General features: G+C 42.6%; 1 protein-coding gene across 10 annotated transcripts in view; it reads right to left on the bottom strand.

Annotated features, from left to right (window-relative positions):
* The window catches only part of SETD2 (SET domain containing 2, histone lysine methyltransferase), a 143,915-nt gene that overhangs the window by 6,139 nt on the left and 115,818 nt on the right, over nt 1-21,958 (bottom strand). For 6 of the 10 annotated variants that reach the window (XR_010598164.1, XR_010598165.1, XM_065582561.1 and 3 more), the window contains one exon: nt 12,292-12,345. The exons of the other annotated variants lie outside the window; for them this stretch is intronic. Coding sequence is in view for 4 of the 6 variants with exons in the window: in XM_065582561.1 (XP_065438633.1) it covers nt 12,292-12,345 (54 nt within the window). In the remaining 2 variants the exon portion in view is untranslated. The remainder of the gene's footprint in view (nt 1-12,291; nt 12,346-21,958) is intronic. 10 annotated transcript variants of the gene reach the window in all.

Genomic DNA, 21,958 nt, shown 5'->3' with positions numbered 1-21,958 from the left:
CCCCATCCCTGGGCTAAGTCCCTTAAGGGACTAACTAACCTATCTCTATAACTAAGAAAACTACAAGAACTACTTCTGACAACTATGTACACTTAAACAGAGTAGAGAGAACCACTGGTATTTGCTTGCCAAGGCAAGAGAACATTCCAGCACCATTACTGGAATTAAGAAGGAACTGAAGGGAGGAGGAGCCGGCCGCACCCCTTATACCAGCGCATGTGCATGCGACTCCAGAGAGTGCCAGAGCATGTCCCCTATGGATACTACTGAGGGAAAAGCTTCCGGCACCGGTACATGTGGCAAGCACACGCCTAACATGGAATGGACATGAGCAAGCACTCAAAAATAACATATTTTCTCTTATCTCGTTTTCAGAAATGGCTGAACCATCTTAGCTGAAACTTTCCAAAACAATTCAGCCTATAGCAGTCCTCCAGCACAGAAAGCTTCATCCCAAACAGTTAAAGGTTGGCAAAGTTATAAGCAACTGAAAACGGGGTCTTATAACAACATTAGCCAACCTGAACTTTAGGAATAGCAGGCACTCCTCCTGTAATAAATGGCAGATCTATTACACTAATAATGAACATCACTTTGGGTATGTCTACACTTACCTCCGGGTCCAGCGGCAGGCAATCGATGTTCTGGGATCGATTTATCGCATCTGGTTTAGACGCGATAAATCGATCCTGGATCGATCCCGGAAGTGCTTGCCGTCGACGCTGGTACACCAGCTCGGCGAGAGGAGTACGCGGCATCGATGGGGGAGCCTCCCTGCCGCGTCTGGACCCGCAGTAAGTTCGGACTAAGGTACTTCGAATTCAGCTACGTTATTAACATAGCTGAATTTGCGTACCTTAGTCTGAGGTGGGGGGTTAGTGGGGACCAGGCCTTTGATTCCAAGGGGAAATACTGCCCTGTTTCAAAGGGTCTTATGCTCAGGAGCAGACACATATATATTCGTTCTGTTAACAGCTTGGAAGTCCCCTTCTGTGCAATCAGAGGCAACAGTTCTCAGTATTGCCTTTCGTGCCACAGGACACCCGGGAGACACAGTAGTGGAAATATCCATAGGGAATCTAAGACTGGACCAGAAAACTCCAGGAAACCACATGCCCCTTATGGCATACATTTTTCAATGGAACGTGAACCTGGTTTCCCCGCGAATGGATCACTTTCAAGTAGCACAAGGAGCCTACGATTGCTGTTGCATATTGGGGTAGCACGCCAGGTTGAAGTCTGCTATTAAGGAAATCTGTGCAGGACACTCGGATTCTATGCAAACTCCTCTGTTGCAGTGGCATTGGAACTTTGGAAATGCTCTGCTGTGTTGGAGGGAAAAGGCAGCAATGAATAACAGAGCAGAGAAGGGCTGGGAGAAAGTCCTCCCACTCCCACAAACCAGGGTGTGTCTACACGGGACATTAGAGTGCAGCAAGCCAGCATGTGACCCTACAGTGTACTAGCCGTAACGTCCCACCTGGACACTGCTAAAGTGCACTATACGTTTTATAGTGCGCTTTGAGGCACTCCCATTCAAAACAGCAGGATGTCAAAGTATACTACAGAACTTTCAGTGCATTGCATCCCATGGGGACACTGCTACAACTGTGTCTGCTAAAGCACTGTAGATTCACACCCAGGTTTCCCGCACACCAACATCCCATGTAGACAAGCTCACATTTTCCATGGAAAAAGCTAAAATTTGCAAGCCTGGCTACTTGAATACAACTGGTTAATTCAGAGAGACCTAATTTAGGTTTCTCTATGGATTACTGCGGTTAGCATTATTAGTGCTTAAGTATGTTTAGCTAGAGGATAGGAGAAGGAAATTGGAGGTTTTTTTCCCCCATTTGATTTCGTTCAAGTTAACGTGCTATTACAAATGCAATTATGATTCTGTAACTTTCTTTCCCTTAACCTTCAGCACCATGGCTGCTTTCATTTCTGGTGCTTAAAGCTCTTCTCATTGTTTCCAGGATGGGTCTGCCCCACTTTTTAAATACTTCACCCCATATTTTTGTGGAAGGGAGAGATGTTAATACTTGAAGCTATTAGACAGCCCTGGCTTACAATCTGCAAACTACACAGATCTGTGGGGTGCATTATTTTATGATAAATGTTTCTAAACTTTTGTTTTTAAAGGGATGTTATGTTTATACAAAGGCTCACCCCAGCTCTCCCTTTGAAATCAATGGGACTATTCGCTGAGACACTACCTAAAGCTATCTTAGAAAAAGGACTGTAGACATCCTGCAGTTAACCCGGGGCCTCTCCCCGGGTTAACTGCCTAGCCACTCGGTCAGCAGTCCTGCAGAAAAGGATCTAGGGGTTACAGTGGACGAGAAGCTGGATAGGAGTCAACAGTGTGCCCTTGTTGCCAAGAAGGCACATGGCAATTTGGGCTGTATAAGTAGGGGCATTGCCAGCAGATCGAGGGACGTGATCATTCCCCTCTATTCGACATTGGTGAGGCCTCATCTGGAGTAGTGTGTCCAGTTTTGGGCCCCACACTACAAGAAGGATGTGGAAAAATTGGAGAGTCCAGCGGCAGGCAACAAAAATGATTAGGAGGCTGGAGCACATGACTTATGAGGAGAGGTTGAGGGAACTGGGATTGTTTAGTCTGCAGAAGAGAAGAATGAGGAGGGATTTGATAGCTGCTTTCAACTACTTGAAAGAGGGTTACAAAGAGGATGGATCTAGCCTGTTCTCAGTGGTAGCAGATGACAGAACAAGGAGTAATGGTTTCAAGTTGCAGTGGGGGAGGTCTAGGTTGGATATTAGGAAAAACTTTTTCACTAGGAGGCTGGTGAAGCACTGGAATGGGTTACCTAGGGAGGTGGTGGAATCTCCTTCCTTAGAGGTTTTTAAGGTCAGGCTTGACAAAGCCCTGGCTGGGATGATTTAGTTGGGGAATGGTCCTGCTTTGAGCAGGGGGTTGGAGTAGATGACCTCCTGAGGTCCCTTCCAACCCTGATCTTCTATGATTCTGGGATTCTCTATGATTCTCTCACCCCACTGAAATCTAAAAAACCTGACATGCAAGCTAGACACCCAAGAATCACTCCACCCATTACCAAAAGGGCAGCTACCACAGGGGTAAAACGCAGCAGCTGTAACTGCACAAGGCAACACTACCCAACAGTCTAGTGGAGATGGTGAAGAAGAATGGGGTACTCAGTTGAAATTGCCACGGTCATTTAGGGAGACCGATTGCTCCAGCTAGAATTTGACCAGGGCACCCAGATTAATATGCATTCTTTTACATTCCTAATTCAGGACAGGAGTTCCCAGCTTCACTCTGGCATGCTCAGAACCCCACCCATATGGCTCACCAGAAATCCTATGCTAGGAATAGCTAGAGTAGATCCAGGAGTACCATATGTATTTGTTTGCTGTCACTGTATAAATACATCTGAAAGTGTGAGATATCTGACTGGAGGGTGGTGAATGCTTTTAAGCCAATCCAATGGTGCAACTCAGTAGTAAACAAAGGGTAGAGTTTGAACTCTGGGATCACAAAGCAGTGGGAGCTGGGAGTGTCTCAGAGATGCTCAGTTCCTCACATGCAATGAACTGGTGATGGAAGGATGCTTTGTGGAAAACGTGAGACATTTTAGTTTGCACTGTGGCACTTTGGGGGATGGGAGAGGCTGGTGGCTCATAGGCAAGCAAAACAAACTGGACCAAATTGGAGCAATGTGTCCTGAAATGCTACACAAGGAGTTCTTTGACGCCACCTGTTTTCTCCCTTCTAGTCTGTGAAGGGACAATCAATCTGTTTTCATAAGCTCTTAAAAACTTAAAAATGAGCGCTTGTAGTCTGAAATATCAGGCTGCCATATGGAAAAATCACATTTCACTGCAGCACCAGGATCCAATATTAACGGGTATGGCACACAGCCAGTTTATACTGTGTTTTATATCAGCGATTGCACAAAGACATGGTAAGTCAGACTGGCGCGCTCTCAGACATTTGGCAGGGCCATTTTCATTTCATTTTACATCCCCGTAAATCTGACGTGCTGAGACGGAGCTGGCCTTGAGGGAGCTGTGAATCACCTGGACAGAGAAGTAAAGGAGATGCAGTATGCAACAAGCACGTTTTATCTCCGCTTTTTTTTTTTTTTTTTTTTTTTTTTAAATACATGGGGTGCTGGAGTCTAGTTTGCTTTGGGTCTGTTCGGCCAAAGTCCAGCTTTATCCACTCTAACCAAACCTGGATATTTGGCAGTAGCTGCCAGTCATTTATTAGCGAAGTAGTGCCAAAAATACCTTCGGAAAGGGCCTTGCTAAATGTTCTTGATTTTACATTCAACATGGACATCATCAGGACTAGTTAATCACTCAAAAGCAAAACAAGATTTTCAGATGAGGTTAATTAATGGTCCTGTAAAGTTAGCATGCCCTAATGATAAAAATCAGGGCTTTAGAGCAGATCTTTACCTTTAGATGCATCTGTTCCTCTCTATTTCCTTAAAAAGTAACTCTTGCTGGTTTCAGTCTGGGATCTCTTGCCAATTAAAATTTAGACGACAGAAACAAGAAACAGGTAACAGTTTTTAATATCCCATGCACTGCTTTAATCGGTTTAAGTAGTACATAATGCAAACTGGTCCTGTCCGTTCTATACAAATACTATAAGACTCAGATTTGTTGAAATTCAAAGATGTAGCTACAGTTGCATTTGGCAAGTTCCAATGGACATTATTCCACTACCTATTTGAACTAATAACTGATGATATCAAGAAGGTTGAGGTGTTAAATGCCTATTTTGCTTCAGTCTTCATTACAAAAGGTTAATGGTGACCAGCTACTCAACAAATTAATACTAAGAACAAAGGGGAGGGGATGCAAAACAAAATAAAGAGAGAACAGGATGAAGAATATTTAGATTAGCTAAATATATTTAAATTGGCAGAGCCTGGTGAAATTCATCCTAGGGTACTTAAGGAACTATTTGAAGCAATCTCAAAACCATTAGCAATGATCTTTGAGAACTCATGGAGGACTGTTGAAGTCCCAGCGGATGGTAGAAGGGCAAAAATAGGACCCATCTTTAAAAAGGGGAACCAAGAGGAATTAGAGACCAGTCAGCCTAACTTCAATTGCTGGAAAGATACTGGAACAAATTACTAACAATCCATTTGTAAGCACCTAGAGAAAAACAGGGGTATAGAAGGAATAGCCAGCATGGATTTGTCAAAAACAAATCATGCCAAACTAACCTAATTTCCTTCTTTGCCAGAGTTACTGGCCTAGTGGATTGGCAGGGAGGAGGGCATGAAAGGGAAGCAGTAGATGTGATATATTTTGATTTTAGTGAGGCTTTTGACACAGACCCACATGACATTCCCATAAGCAAATTAGGGAAATGCAGTCTGATGAAATAACTATAAAGTGGGTGCACAACTGGTTGCAAGACCGTACTCAAAGAGTAGTTATCAACAGTTTGCTGTCAAACTGGGAGGGTGTATCTAGGGAGGTCTTGTGGGGGGAGGGGTCAGTCTTGAGTCTGATATTATTCAATATTTTCATTAATGACTTGGATAATGGAGTAGAGAGTATACTTATGAAGTTTGTGGATGACACCAAATTGGGAGAGGTGGCAAGCACTTTAGAGGACAGGATTAGAATTCAAAATGACCATGATAAATTAGAGAATTGGTCTGAAAACAAGATGAAATTCAATAAAGATAAGTTCAAAGTACCTTACTTGGGAAGGGGGAAAAAAAATAAAATGCACAGCTACAAAAGGGGAATATAACAGCTGAAAAGGATCTGGGAGTTATAATGGATCACAACTTGAATATGAAGCAACAATGCGAGACAGTTGTGAAAAAGGCTGGTATTCTGCAGTGTATTAACAGGAGCGTCATATGCAAGACATGGAGGTAATTGTCCTGCTCTACACTTGGCACTGGTGAGGCCTCAGCTGGAGTAGTGTCCAATTCTGGGCATCACACTTAAGGAAAGATGTGGACAAACTGAAGAGAGCAACTCAAATGATAGAAGTTTTGGAAAACCTGACCTATGAGGAAAGGGGAAAAAACTGGACATGTTTAGTCTTGAGAAAAGATTGAGGGGGACCTGATGACACTCTTCAGCTATGTTAAGGGCAGTTATAAAGCGGACAGTGATCAATTGTTCTCTGTGTCTACTGAGGAGAGGGCAGGAAGTAACGGGCATAATCTGCAGCAACAGAGATTTAGGTTCGATATTAGGAAAAGCTTTCTGTCTAGAAGGGTAATTAAGCGCTGGAGCAGGCTTCCAAGGGAAGTTGTGGAATCCCCCTTAGTGCAGGTTTTTAAGAGCAGGTTGGACAAACACCTGTCAGGGGTGGTCTAGGTTTACTTGTCCTACCTCAGTGCAGAAAGCTGGATTTGATGACAACTCAAGGTCTCGTCCCGTCCTACATTTCTATGATTTTATTTCTTAGATGCATGAACACTGCTTGCTTGATGGAAGAACAAAGATAAACAAGACGAGAATCGCCACAGCCCTGAATATATTGATTTGACATGTCTAAGAGCATTCTGCTGTGAAAAGAGGGAGCCAGCCAGCCAGAATCACCACCCAGTATACTGTTCTTGATGTTACAATGCAGTAAGGCAGTTTGAGCATGCCATGCGGTCAGACAGTGACCAAAAGCCATTGGTCTCCTCCAGTCCCTTGCTGACACACCCAGCTGTGAAAGTAATGCAATGCAATATTAATATCTACTCCACACGGAAGGCAACAAAAACCACTGCTCCTGCCAATCTTGCTCTACATGTGAGTAACTCTTAGGCCTGCGGCTACTCCCTTGCCTGGGATCATTTTTCTGAGCATAAGCAGATTATTACAAACAAGAGACTCACCCCATTTTGGCAAGGGCCATCTAGATACTGGAGAACCAGCAGGTCTGACCACACAATCCTACCTCCATGTTGTGCAGATGTTATGCTGACAACACAGCTTACAGTCGGAATTACACAACAGTGGAGGTGAGCTCAGGGAATAATAAATAGACAAAGACTTCAGCCTTAATTTCTCCCGCTAGTAAATGACTAACATTTTCTCTTGTTCAGCACACCTTTTCCCTACCTCGCCCCCCAGCACCAGGCACATCCCTGGTTTTTAACAGATGTGTAAGCCTGTTAAGTGAAAAGTCAGCTTGTACGTCACACATGAAGGAATGGTAGAACATTCCTGAACTGCTGCCTCTGTGTAGATTTAGAGCTGGATGAGCCATGCCTTCATCTGAGGGATGATATGCCCCATGTCCCACCCTAAAGTATAACTGCATAGCCATGGCTTGTTAAATGCTCTACAGACCAGCAGTTGGAAGCTTACATAGGACGCTGCATACCCCATTTTGGAGAGAGCAGGCTAACATGGTGGCAAGTTTTAAAACAACACTTACTGAGAGGGGTGGATTAGAATAAAGATTGAGAAATACATTCCACAGATATTCCTGGCTATTCTGAACAAGGGCTAACAACAAATCTGAATACTTATCCTTGTCTACAGCAAACCGTGCACTGGTCCTTGAAACGCAACCTCTTACAGGAGTGTTTCCAAGTTAACATTTTGGATGTTTGGTAGAACCTAATGAAGTGAAAAATGGCGAACAATACTTAGCACTTCTCCGTAAACCTCAATGCACGATTACTACTGTCCACATTTTACAGATGGGCAAACCGAGGCACAGGGCGGGGATGTGACTTACCCAAGGTCATCCAGCAGGTGAATGGCAAGGCAGGATTAGCGCCTCCATTCTCCTGCCTCCTAAATCCAGTGCCCTAGCCCCACTGTACCAATGCAAATGTTCTTTTTAGAATCAAAGCAAATACGACTTTTCTCCCCCAAACCAAAAGTATTTTGAACTTACTAAAAGAATGTGTACGCATTTGCAAGGAGGTGGGACTTCAAATTCGGAAGCGAGACATAAGTGCTTTGTAATAAAACGAATGCTGGGTTTAAAGAACATTTTCACATGGAAGTGAGGCAGTTATGGGCTTTTAACTTTTATTGTTGAGGGCTTTCTTAAAGTGAATTAGTGTTAGTATATTCTACTTGCTGGCTGAACATCAAAGCTCATTCATTTCCCTCATCTATGGTACCCAGATCAAAGGGTTAATAATGAAGAGCAGATGAGTTAATTTTGATCCTCTATACAGCACAAAAGGTAAATGAGATACCACAGAGAAAATCCAGAGAACAGAGTATAGTCAGATTTCACAATGGAGTCTGTGTATGTTTGGAAAAATCGACTTGCATCTAGGTATCTGATTGTGTCAGTAAACACAGGCAGGAGGTTATATTGCTGCCAAAAAGACAAATCCCGAAGTGCAAATTACTCCATACCCTGCTGCTAGAACTGGCTTCAAGCCAACTCTCTTGGTACAGAATTCAGCCTATTTTCCCCCCGCATGGCAACTCAACATCATGTTCAAACTAATGCAACCAGAGCCTCTTTGATGGGCACTTTTATGAACTGAGAATTAATAATAAAAGCCAAATTTGAAGTCTGCCGTGCCAATCTATGGCTGGTTGTTACCTTCCAGAGCCAGCACGGCTTCTCAAATAACACACAATTACAGACTCCAGCAGTATGTGCCACAACTTGATTTAGTGGGGTGCAAGTGGTTCCAATAAAATGCATCCTTTAAAAAACTAAGCCCAAGTGCCGTGGTAAGATTCTGCATTTGGTGGTACAGAAGATATTGCTACAGCCAAAATACAATCACGTGGCTTGACACTGGGGAATGTTTTGGGGCCGTGTGTTGTAACAGTAACATTTTAAGATCCACAGGGCCAAATGACACACTCACCCTTACGTGTAAATTCTACAGTCACTATAGTGGCATCACTGCAAATGACAACAGAATTTGGCCTGTAGTATTCCAACATTTTTATATCAGACTTTGGTGCAACAGGAAATTGAACAACTGTGACACCTTACACGTATGAAGAGAATACATGGTATTTACCCTTAGATTTTAAGAAGTGAACAAGGGTATATCTCTCCAACTGCAAAGTAATATTTAGAAGAGACTAGCTGGGGAGTGGAGCAGGACTCTTCTGATTTTATTTTAAGACAAGCTCTATTATTACACCCTGAAATCCTGTAGCTATCAGACATGAACAAATAATTATTGTCAGGTATTTCAGTGGTCTGCTCTAACCTGCGATGTCAAAATTCTGACATGCATCCTAGCCAGTTTCCCTCTGTGATCCTTCAACACTTTATGCAGAGGAAAATAGCAGGTTAGCGTCCTTCTGTATCAAGCACCTTACAAGGGAACTTGCTTACAAAGGGAAACTGATGAGCACTGCAGGATCTTAGTTTTGTCTAGCAGCCAGCCCCAGCTGATCACTGGCTGAGTGCCACTGGGGTTGTCTGCAGGGTGGCAGCTAGATATCATGATTTTTGCCCTACGGATGTCTAACCTGGTAGTAGCCAATGGCATATTGAAGCGTGTAAGGGAAATAATGTATATATTTTAAATCTGTACAGTTCAAAAAGAAGGGTCCAAGCTAACATTTTTTCTTCAATACCCAAGAGAAACATTTACTCTGTCCTAGTACATGTGTGTGTTACTCTCTCTGGTAGGGTAAATGTATTAGTCACAATGGCAATGGTAACCACTTCGTTGCTGGCTCCCCGCACTGCAGCTTGCTGGGCTGCCGTCATCCATTAGCATCCCGCTGAAAGCAATGGAATATCAGAATGCACCGGACACACTCAACAGCACAGCAGTTGCATTCTGCCTATACAGGCTCGGAGGCCCAAATGTACCAAAGCGAACAGCACATACTCAAAGCCCAACGAGTGCACACAGGAGTGGATGTGCATGTAAATCCCTGCCTCACAACATGTGTGAAGGTCTGACACGCAACACTTAGCTCTTCGACTGTGCTTTTATCTCAAAAGGCTCCACAAAGGAGTTCAAGTATCATCAACACCATATTACAGATAGGGAAACAAACACAGAGAGGAAGCCCCTTGCCCAAAGACACAGGTGAGTGACCAACTGGGGAAACAAACCCAACTTCCTGAATCCCACCCCAGTGCTATCAACTGGAGCACTGCAGAAAAATTGAACCAAATGGCTGACAACAGCGAAGTGGTTATTAGCCCCTTGCATAAAAATCAATGGGTTATGTCATGGGTATACAGGATTTATTTATTAATAGATGCCTCCTGAGGTGACACTATGACCCATCCTGTGAGTGGGCAGTGATTTTAAACCATTACTTCTGTGTTACTTCTCTTTGGACAGAGTGTTTTGAGATGGGTACATCCAACAGTCTGTCTTGGAATGATGAGTAAAAACTGAGCAACCTTTTGAAAAGATGCATTTTCTTTCTCGAATAGGTAGAGCACAGCCCAGTTGTGCCTCACATGCCCCCTTCTGATGTGGATCTTGTGATACTGCCTCTGCCACCAGTGCCCATCAGCCAGCCCCACAGCAGCTTCTCTGAGTCCCTCCCTGCCACTGAGCTCAGGGCAGAGGAAGCAATTGTGGCTCCCCAGCCCTTTGGAAAAATCACTGCCTCACCCCCTCTGCCTCACCGCACATGGCTGAACATTGAACCCATACCCACAATCTTTTCAGCCACAAAGGACTATGGGATACAGGGGGCACCAGAACAAATCTCCGGACATTTTGTTGTGGGTTGTGGTCCAAAAATAGTCGAGAATCTCTATTATAAAGTTAAAATGGTTCTAAGTGAAACTATGAATTTAATCTTTTATAGTAGCCTCTCCCACCCTTCACATCTCCACTACTCCCAAAAAATAATACACCTTATACAAGCTTCCTAAAATTATATGTAAATTTTTTCCCCTGGACACACTGTAGAAGTGTCCTTGAATGGGGAAATGCAATTTCATATAAACAAGAGAATAAATAATAGGCTACAAAGAACAAACGTGAGTTAGAACATGCGTTCGCTCAAAATCTGTGCATTTTCACATGAATGTACCTTTTGCACTGTGAATTAAATACATGTACTTTGCAGGCCCTGCTGTTTTCCCGGTGCTGCCAATTCTCATGGTTTTATGACAAATCTCATGATATTTGGTGTTTTTCTTAAAGATCCAGCCTCTGTAGTCAAGTGATTACCTGAGAACCTCAACTTTCATTTAAAAAAACATTTCTAGCCCCTATGAATACACAGAAAGCCTGAAAATGTGACCCAAGTGAGCCCTACAAGCTCAGACACCGGATGACAAAGAAAATCAGTCCAGAACGGTCATTTTACAAATCTCACACTTTTAAGGCACTCATAATTCTGGGGAGTATGGCTCATGGTTTTTGTATGCTTAGGATTGCCGAGACCGCTTTCCTTTTGTGAAAAGTGATACTAGGGACCTCTCACTCATGGAAGAAAACCCCTTACACTTCTATTAGCAGCGTGCACAGCTCATTTTCTGCATATTTCCAGCTCAGTCTATTTTTGACATGCAGCTGGCTAGTTTAATGACTTTAAGGGGGTGTGTGGTGTGCAGTACAATGCAAAAGCAATAAAGCTTCCAGAGAAGGTTCTTTGAATGGCAAGTTAAACGAGGTACAGTATCCTTCATTCCAAGGACTCACATGATAGGGCCCAACAACCAACAGGTAACGGTTTGCTCTGATTATCAACTCTAAGAACCACCTTTTGCCACCTTTGTTATTTCTCTAAGGTGTGTTTAATCCCGTAGTAGCCTGAAAAGGAGTATATTTTCTTCAGTGTTCTGCACACAGGGACAGAAAACAATCTGAGGCTGAACATTAGCAGAATTTCAATGCATTTGTCTGGTAGTTCTGTTTAATACTAGAACAAACAGCTCCTCAAAGCAACAGCATTGAAAAGCTTCCACTGATCCTGGCTTGGAGAAAATGGAAAGCCACTGGAGCCAGTAACCAATCAGAAAACGCTTCACGTTTCTACAGAGCCTTCTATGCAGGGTTCTCATGGTACTTCTCTAACATTAATGAATTAAGCCTCACCCCCCCCCCTGGGAGGTAGGTAACAGCTCCTTTTTACAGATGGGGAAACTAAGATACTGAGGTTAAGTGACTTGGCCAAAATCAGTTATAAATACAACCCAAAACTCCTTTGCTCCCAGCCCTTGTCAACCACAAGACCAGCCCATCCCTTGTTTATCACCCCAATCCTTACTGACAGCTGGCATGAAGAGAAACCACAGATGTCTCCTATGACAGACCCCCTTAGCATGGTGTAGAAAATGTATAAATACAAGCACATGCACAGAGTATGTGTACGGTAATAGACAGAAAAAGCAAGCAATACCTTATAAGCATTTGGTGTACCCTCTATGCTTCCATCTTGAGACATTAATGGATCCTGGGGGGAAAAACAAAGGTGGGGGGATTTTTTTCTAAAAATATCTTAGTTGAGATGCTATACACAAAATGCATTGGAAGACCATGGCCTTTTACAGAGGTGGTGATATATGAAGCAGGGAGTTGGGATGAGTTTTTAACCACATGGGTAAGTGCAAGAGACCAGGAGCGAAGATTTTGGGCAATGTGTTATTTACTCTGACAGCTATGAACTAGGAAACTGACATCCTTAAGGGTTAAATTTGGGGGGCGGAAAAGGGAGGACAGAACTTCCTTGGTAGCTGGTCCAAGACTCTAGAACTCCCTTCAGGAGGAGATAACATCCACAGATCTTATTCTGGTTCTGATTACTCCAGCTACATTCAGTAGTGGCAAGTTTTCATGATGAAGGGCTCGTCTATCATGGGGATATTTGTATTGGTGTAGCTATCTTAGGACAAACACCCAGCATAGCTGTGCCACACAAGTGGCAAATCAACGCTTACACTGGCATAACTTACCCTTGTACAAAACCAATGCAACCCCATGCATCTACACTGGAGGGTTTGCACTAGTATAACTACCCCAGTACAGAGATCCCCAGTATAGATATGCCCTAAATCACACAATAGTTGGTGGTGTGGATGGAAGAAATACCTACACATTAAGTCACAGAGGTGCTTGGAGAATTCAAGTTGTCATCCTTCTTTTGCTTTGTGCGCAAAGACAACTGCATTAGAAATCTCCAGCTGGAGAGTTCATGAAGTTGCTTTTCACACCTAGGGAGCTGGGGTTAGATCACAAGTTTGACAATCATGTCTTAGCTGCTAATGACATTTTGCCAGAAACAAAAAGTTTTACCACTGGGCTGGGGAAGATGAGAACTGGAACTAGAATCATGGTGTCGCAGGTCAAGAATGAAGTGCATTTGCAAACACCTGTCAGGAAAGTCTAGTTATTGCTTAGTCCTGCCTGGAGTGGAGGGGACTAGACTAGGTGATCTACTGAGGTTCCTTCAGTCCCACACTTCTTTGATTCTATGGGAATGGCAGGGGGCAAAAGAACCTTGAGACTGGAATGGCAAATATTGCAGTAGACCAGAGCTGTCCAGGGATAAAGCTTTGTAACTACATAGGGACAGAATCAATGAGAGGTTAAAGACGAGACCAGGAACCACCAGGAGAAAGCGGAAAAGCAAAGCTTGGTGCAGTTGTCTCCCACAAGCTTTGTCTGTTGCTGGTCTGCAGTCCAACATGTCAAGATCTGCATACTGCATCAGTTCTTTGAGTCTCACTCTTAGCTGATCTGACCGTTTCCACTCACACACACACAAGTAAGAAAACTGAAGTACTGCAAAACTCCTAAGGCACATGGAGGCCCTACTCTTGATCAGCCAATAGATACAAAATAGATCAATGAATTTCTTAGATTGTCTAATTTACTGAGAGGGTTTCTCTGCAGAGAGCATAAAGAAAAGGTCACTTTCTACACTCACTACTATGCAAAAATAGGATCAGAGTTTGGTTTTGGGTTGGGAAAGTGATGTTTTGGACATTAATTGATTTGCTTAACAGGAGAGCGGTTTGGAAAAATGAACATTTTTCAGAAAAAACTTTTGTGTGTTTACCAAAACTTTCAATTTAAATTTTTTTCAACCAGTTGTGAAGCTGACTAGAAAACAGGATGAATTTGTCACTGAAATTTTGTCTAAACAATCACCCCTTTTTTAAGATCAAAATTTCAATGTAAAGTTTTGTCAATAATTCAAAATTTGGAAAATTTTGACCTGTTCTGCTTAAATGTTCATGTTGCAATCTTAGATCCTATCTACACTACAGATACAAATGTGTTTTTCAAACCAATACACTCCTCTGGCCCAGGTACATAGTTTTCCCATGCCACAAATGTGTCAACCCTATTTGTTCTAAGCCTGACCTCTTACCTGTGTTTGCATCGCTGCACAGGGGGAAAAATCTGTGCAGCCGTCTCACAGCCTCATTGGAGGGCAGGTTCTAGAAGACACGCATGCAGAGTAGCACCAGAAATCACACTCAGCAATATACTTTACAGTGTCCTACCGTAGGGAGAACTGGGAGGAAGGAGGATTGGCGAATACAATTGCCTAGATACAATCAGTGGGTCCTGTGTGCACTTCAAAACACTGTGTGCCAAACCAATTATAGATAGACAACCAGGCACCAGCCTAAGCCTATGGCAAGGGTGAAACATTTAGCTGCCACGGCTACTAACAAACAAAGTATTAACCATGTTGTATGTGGACACAAACCATGTTCAAAACCAGCTATAACCCTACCTGGGGTTACAGATTCAATTTGTAGCACAGACAGGACCCAGCTGAAAAGGAAGGAAGGAACATGCAGAGCAGAGACGAGTTTTGTTTGTTTGTTTGTTCAACCCAAAGAAAATAAAGATGTGTAGCTGAAACCCGCTCAGAGCTCCCTGCAGCCGAATCTTGGATTCTTCTCCGGAGAACCCTTCATGGCTCCTGTGCCTCCAACATGAGCCTTTGCTGCACAAGATGAAAGCAAGCTGTTCTGCTTGTGAGAGCTGGCATTGGCCGGCATTTTAGAAGGGACATGCCCAGGCTATTCTTAGCACCTGCCCTCTTCTGAAATGACGACTGAGGCAAGGAGGAAAAGAGAGTCTCTTGTTCAAATAAGCACAGCAGGGGGAATTATTAAATGAACACTGACAAGTAGTTTAGTCACACAGATGAACCCAACTTGACAATGGTCTTAACCAATAAGAAATAATTTAGCTGTGCACAGAAGGCCTTAGGTGAACTCACTGTCTCATTACTCTCTCCCTCATTCTCCATCCCCCCCATCTCCTTTCTACTGGTGGTTTCGCCCACTTCTTGCCTTAGGTTAAATTATAGATTATCTTTTCACTCTGTTTAGACAGCACCTAACACAATGTGGCTCTGATCCAGTGCACCTGGAATACAAAGAGTATCCCATTTGCTAAAGTACATGTAGTACAGCAGTTTTTAAACTTCTGATAGGCTGGTAGTTATACTGCAAGTTACATTTTACATATGAAAATTTAAAATTACAATTTAAGGATCAAAATACTCTTAAATCTACCATCCCGCTGCCAAGAAATTAGATCAACACGAGCAACTTTTGTTTTGTTTCAAATCTACAGACAAATATTTTGCAACCCAGTGGCTCTCTAGGAGCGGCAAGCTAGCAAATACTATTCCCCAGAACTGTGAGGGTGCAGGGACTGTTGCACAAGTCCCAGATTTGGCATATCAAAAATGATACATAAGCTGAAGTTAAAACGTGATCATCTTGGTTAATTGCAGCTGGTTTTGGACCATGCAGGATGGATTGATGTCAGTGCTCATCAAATGAAAGAATCAAATCAGAAAGAAAAAATCTCAAGCTGCAAGCTGTGGGAAGTAAAATGAATTTTAACTTTATTATTTTTAATCTCAGTGTATTTTTCCCCCCCCCATATAGAAACTTGCTTAGTATTGATTTTTATTGCAAAAATGCCTAGGAGTCCTAGACATGGATCAGCACTCCACTGTGTTAGGCACTGTACAAACACAGAACACACACACAGTCCCTGCCCCAAGGAGCTTACAATCTACACAAGACAATAAACAACAGATGGCTGGACAGACAGGCCAACATGGGAGTACAAGGAAATGAGACAATATTGGTCAGTACAATAGGCAGTGGTCTCTGCACACTAGCAGCCTAGCTGTCGTCACTTTTCTGATAGGCTTCACGGCAAAGGAGAGTTCTGAGGAAGGTGTTGAAGATGTTGATGGGGAACGTCTCCCAGGAGTGAGGGGCCGCATGGGAGAAAGCACAAGGGTGCTTATTTGAAAATCTAACAAGATAGCAATGGAGGCTAGCATCACGGGCCTATCAGAGGGGGAGCTGATCTTTCGACACTGAATGAGAAATAATAGGGAGGGTGGGGATAAGTCGTGAATAGCCTTGAAAGTGAAGACAAGTAGCTTATGACTGATACAATAGAGAAGAGGGAGCCAGCGAAGGGATGCAAAGAGAAGGTGATGTGGTCAAAACAGCGGGCTAGGAAAATGGTCTTCACAGCAGCATTCTGAATGGATATCAGCAAGGCAAGGCTGCCTTTGGCAAGGCCAGAAAGAAGGATGTTGCAGACAGTAACTGAAATGCGAGAATCACAGTTGTCTTAGAAACCGTATCAGAGGCTTGTATTTCAGCACAGGACACAGGATTTGTTATTTACATCACTCCAAGGTCTTCCTAATTGACAAGTAAGCTCTGCCTTGATTGGATTCCTGCCTAACAGGAAAATGGAGTGCGTGCTCACTCCAGTGCTGCACAATATACCGGTAATATGCAATATGAAAAAAAAGAGCACTCTGACGATATTCAGATTCCTCAATCTTGTATCAGTGGGGATGTGTTAAATGGAAATGCCGTAGAGCTGAGTTAACAGCACTAGCTGGCCCTGAGGAGCAAGAGGGGCAAAGAAGATGGTAGTTGGGAACCCGAGAGAAGGAAATCAGGGTTGTAAATGAAGAGGCGCTGAAATGGAAGAGACTAGCCTGTGAGGGAGGGAACAGGTCAACGTGGTCAGTTGAAAGAGAAATATTGGGAATTGGAAGGTAGGGGCACCAAATGCACCAAGAAAGTCAGAAGGGGGATCCCAGGCCTGTTGATGTCCTCCACCTTCTTTTAAAGGAAGACGAGGCAAACAAGAAGACAGAAGGAACCACCATGTTACTGCAACCGTTGGGTAGCCTTCTAGAAGTGTATCTATAGGCGACATTAATATAGGGAGCTGGAAATACGAGGGTTGATTAAATCCAGACTTAAACATCTTTAAAAAAAAAATCCTAGGTATTTTAACTGCTACTTCCCAAAGGCACAAACTCATCCTTTAAAGCAAGCACAAAAACCGTCCTTGACTCCTGCTTCTTACAAGAGAAGGATTGAATTGGGAGCAACACAGCAGACTTCAAAATCATTTTTTATGAAAGAAGAATGGAAGTAATGATAATAATCATGCTTTAATGCATCTACAGCATCTTTCATCCAAGGATAAAGCACTTAAATTGATATGCAAACTACATAGAGGGTTTGCTTCGCCCACCACTGAAATGCAGCCACCTTTGGGCTCTGGGTTTAACAATAACAAAATGAGTAGTGATACAATTAGGTCAAGCCTTCCTTTGTGGGTCAAAAGAATCAAAGAGGGGAAATAACTATTGGTGAAGACCATCTGTCATCAACGCCACATCCATTACTGCCAATATTCCAGAATTGTGCCTCCGCATATCACCACATGGCATAGAGCAGTGATGCTGGGTAACTGGCTAATGAGACCAAGGACTGCAGCAATACTACTCCTCAGCAGAAAGAGCATTGGATCTAGATTAGGAAGAGCCTGAATGGGGTCTGAAATTTGATCCTAGTTCCTACCCCAAAAGTACAAAACCAGAGTAAGTGGGAATGTGTCTTCTTCTGAAATCTTGTTATTGAATGTGGACAGCCTGCGTCTTAAGCAACAACCAGACAGCATTCAGTTTGAATATTTGTAAACACATTGCTATTTCTAGTACAGACAACAAAAAGGCATGTCTGCAAAAGGAAAAAATTAAACACTTGCTAGTGACTAAACAATACATTGTCATAAAACAGAACGTGGCTTAAGGTTAGCCAAGGCATCGTGTGGGGGCAATAATTTAGATCCATGGAGTATTTGACTGTAGCAAGTTCCACACCTGAGAGCAAGGGACTTACCTTCTTGGCTAGTTATAAACAACAGAAGGTTGTTCTGGCCAATACTCAGAGTATAGAGAGTTCAAGAAAGAGTTCAAGATTGCTAACTACCTTTACAAGGATGCAAATTCCTTCAACTGAAGGAGCAGTCAGACTTTTCCAGATGCTCAGAATGCTTCCCTCTGGCAACCAGTATCACTTTGGTCTTCTCCACATTGAGCACCCAAGTCCATATCTGTCAGATACAGAGCAAGGGAACATCTGTCTGGGTCCAATGAAAAGGAGATGTTGAGCTGAGCGTCATCAGCATATAGATGACACTGGATCCCATAGCCTCACGCAAGATCTCTCTCAGAGATTTCACATACCTACAACAAAATGGGTACTAAAAATGAACTTCACAGACCTCCTCAAAAGTCCTGGGAGAGGAAGGGCAGTTACCCATATAAATACACCTCTACCCCGATAGAACAAGAATTTGGATATAACGCGGTAAAGCAGTGCTCCGGGAGGGGTGGGGGTGTGGGGGGGAAGCGGGGCTGTGCGCTCAGGCGGATCAAAGCAAGTTCGATATAACGCGGTTTCACCTATAATGCGGTAAGATTTTTGGGCTCCCGAGGACAGCGTTATATCGGGGTAGAGGTGTACTATATTAAAACACACAGCTCCCATTTTCCAGCCCTCATGAAATTTACCCTGATTTTAATTACAACATTCAGTTCCTTGGGACAGTGCAATTTCATGTCTTTAGACAGGTGACAAATGTTGCATATTTTGCACTAGATGCATAACAGAAGTTTGGTTCTTTTAAATAAATCTAAGTGAATTCTAAATCTGACATGGACATGAATGAACTCTAGAAGATTTCCTCCAATTATGTCTAATAGTCATGACTAAACAGAATCTACTAAAACAACTAAGATCTTGATTTAATTTTGATGAATTCACCAAGAGTAGGTGGAGATTAATTACATCAGTAGTTGTACCGCTCCTTTGTGCTTACTTTCATGTGCACTGGCAAACCTGATCTAAGTTACAGTGAAATTCCCAGAGAAACAAGCATCAGACCCACATTGATTTCAACTGAAGTCAGCATTAGTAATGTTATTACAATGAATACCAAATTTTTTGGATTATAAGTGCATAAAGTAAAATTTAGCCCATCTTTTACAGCTGCAGATTTTCATAAAGCCACATCTCAGCACTGATAATGCATCATGAAGTCAGTGGGATGCTGAAGCAGTATCAGCCTGAAACATGGCACGAAGTCTTTCATTTTACAGCAAAGTTCTCTAACAGCAGGAAAATAGTCTAATTTGGTGAGATCTCAATGCACAAAATGTTAAAAGTTTTACTGGGATACAATCAACTTGAAACCTAGTCAATTGGGGGGGGGGGGGGGAAGATAGCTCAGTGGTTTGAGCATTGGCCTGCTAAACCCAGGGTTGTGCGTTCAATCCTTGAGAGGGCCACTTAGGGATCTAGGGCAAAATCAGTACTTGGTCCTGCGAGTGAAGGCAGGGGGCTGGACTCAAATTAATAGTACTTTCAGCTGCCCGGAGTCTTCCTACCAGTTTCTGTGGCTTTCCAATTTAATTGTCCAATATTTAAAAAAAAAAAAAAAAAGTTGAGGTTGCTTTTTGGGGGAAGGGGGTACTCCTGTCGATGCATGAAAGACCCACACTAAGAGAAACTGACTGTGCAGGAGAAACAGTGAAACTGACAATGCAAAATTTTTCTGCCAAATGCACAGAAAAATACAGAAAAACATTCTCTCTCCCCACCCCCACCCCACTCTGTTACTGTAATTTAAGGCATCCATACTAGGTAAAGCAAAACAGATGTGATTTTTAAGTTGGTGTCCTTTCAACACCATCTAGTCTATTGACTATATATTCCAAAACTTTGTATATCTTTTTAATGACCATTTTCCCATTTCTAATGGTTCTCTTTTACCAACGGCACATAAGTGTATTTTATCATACTTGAAAATAAAGTGTAATCTATTCACTATATATTTAGTACAGAGACTAAAAACTATCGATCCTTTAAAATGACGACTGCCTCTGACCCAAACGAAACATCTGGATTTACAAAAGGACCCATTCCTAATACAAATTAATGCAGATCAGGTCCTTGTCCATTTACAATAGGAAGTGTCCCTACCATTGTTAGTCCAGGCACCATTAAGTTACTACCTAAAGGCAAGATTCAGACGTAAGATTCCAGAGTCCGATGGATCAGAACAAAGAGCAATCACTTTTTCCAATTCATTTCTCATTCCCAGGAAGAGTGAAGCCTTTATTTTCAAGTAGACAAACTGATGTATTCTAATTAAAAGGACATTAGGAGGATCTAAGATATAGGTTTTGTTTAATAAATATTTTACAAAACTTAATTGAAATGTCCTTTTAAGTTTAGATGGAAAAAGTGTGCTTTTGGTTTCGATGCAACAATTTCCCTGTGCTGTTTGCAACCTACACAAAGCAGGACTGGGTCAGTACAGGTAAACAAGAAAATGAAATTGACCAGAAGCAGATTATAAACGAAAGGTAAATTGACTAGATCTCTTACTTTTTTCAGGCTGAGTTAAATGCAACTATATAAATGGTGAAAAAGTACAAATTTAACATTTCTTTCACTTTTAAAAATCAAGAGCATTCATAAAGGAAATTAATTTATAGAATTTTTAATCCTTTTCTCCATCACACTAATTACTTTAAAGGGAGACATTTTCAAAATGGTGTGGTGTAGGGAGTTCGCGAAGTCACACTAGAAACTCACTGCACTGAAAATGTACTCAATTGCCTTTTTTTAAAAACGACACAGGCAAAAGTGAACCAGAAACGACAAGATGTGTGTATCTTTACGACTCATCTATTTTAAGGGACATGACTGCTGCCTGTCATACCAGGAATGTCTTGACATTCCATGGATTCCAATGGAAAGCAAATGCAGCGGATGGGATACAGAACTAACAGCAAAGTAGTTAAAATGGCCTGCTGGATTTTTTTTTTTGACAATTTGCGAAACTAACTACTCCACAGCTGAGCAGTTGTATACCAAGTTCTTGCTCATTATTTTTGTGGTGTTCTTTTTTTTGCAAGGGAGTAAACATTTGCAAATTAGGTATTTATAACAGAATGCTGAATGCTATACTACTTAGAGGGGGGGAAAAAAAAACCCACACATGGATTTGATTAACCCCTAGGAGCACTGGCTTCTTTCCAGGTGGTAACACCTAGGAACTGGATGTTTTCAAGGGCTTTTAGGAGAGCCCTATGGAAACTTGTACATGAGGCTGAGGAAAGCCTCCCATTGTAGAAATGAAGTGGGACAAGGACACTCCTGCTTAGAGCAGAGCTCTTCATGGCAGGGACAACATCTATCTCTATGTTCGTACAGCGCCTAGAACAACAGGGTCCAATCCTGGATGTCTTGGTAATATAAGCAACAGAAACCCTCAGTGAACTTCACATGGTGCTTCCCATGTAACTGAGAGCTCGTGACTTGAGCACTACATGGGCAACTAGCAGGAAGACAATGGGTTAACTAGTAGTGCATTACCATAGGAGATAGAAAGGGGGCTAGCAGGGGGAAGACCAGCAACAGTAGGTAGAGAGAGGGAATAGTCTGAGCAGGAGGTTGGGCTGGGAGTTTTCAGAATTGTGAGGGGGCTGGAAAGATGGAAGTTGATCAGTTTTGTTGCGTTTTCAAAGAGCTTCTGGGTGCTGAGTTGTTCTGAAAATATAGTCCCTAAACCTGTTGACTTTAGAATCTTGCTATGTCCATAGTAAACCATTTCCAGGAGGTTATAACTTAGTCCTGCCATGAGTGCAAGGGACTGGACTAGATGACCTCTCGAGGTCCCTTCCAGTCTTATGA

This window comes from Chrysemys picta, chromosome 2 (genome assembly GCF_011386835.1).
Source record: "Chrysemys picta bellii isolate R12L10 chromosome 2, ASM1138683v2, whole genome shotgun sequence".
NCBI lineage: Eukaryota > Metazoa > Chordata > Testudines > Emydidae > Chrysemys > Chrysemys picta.
This window is presented reverse-complemented; position numbering and strand designations above follow the sequence as displayed.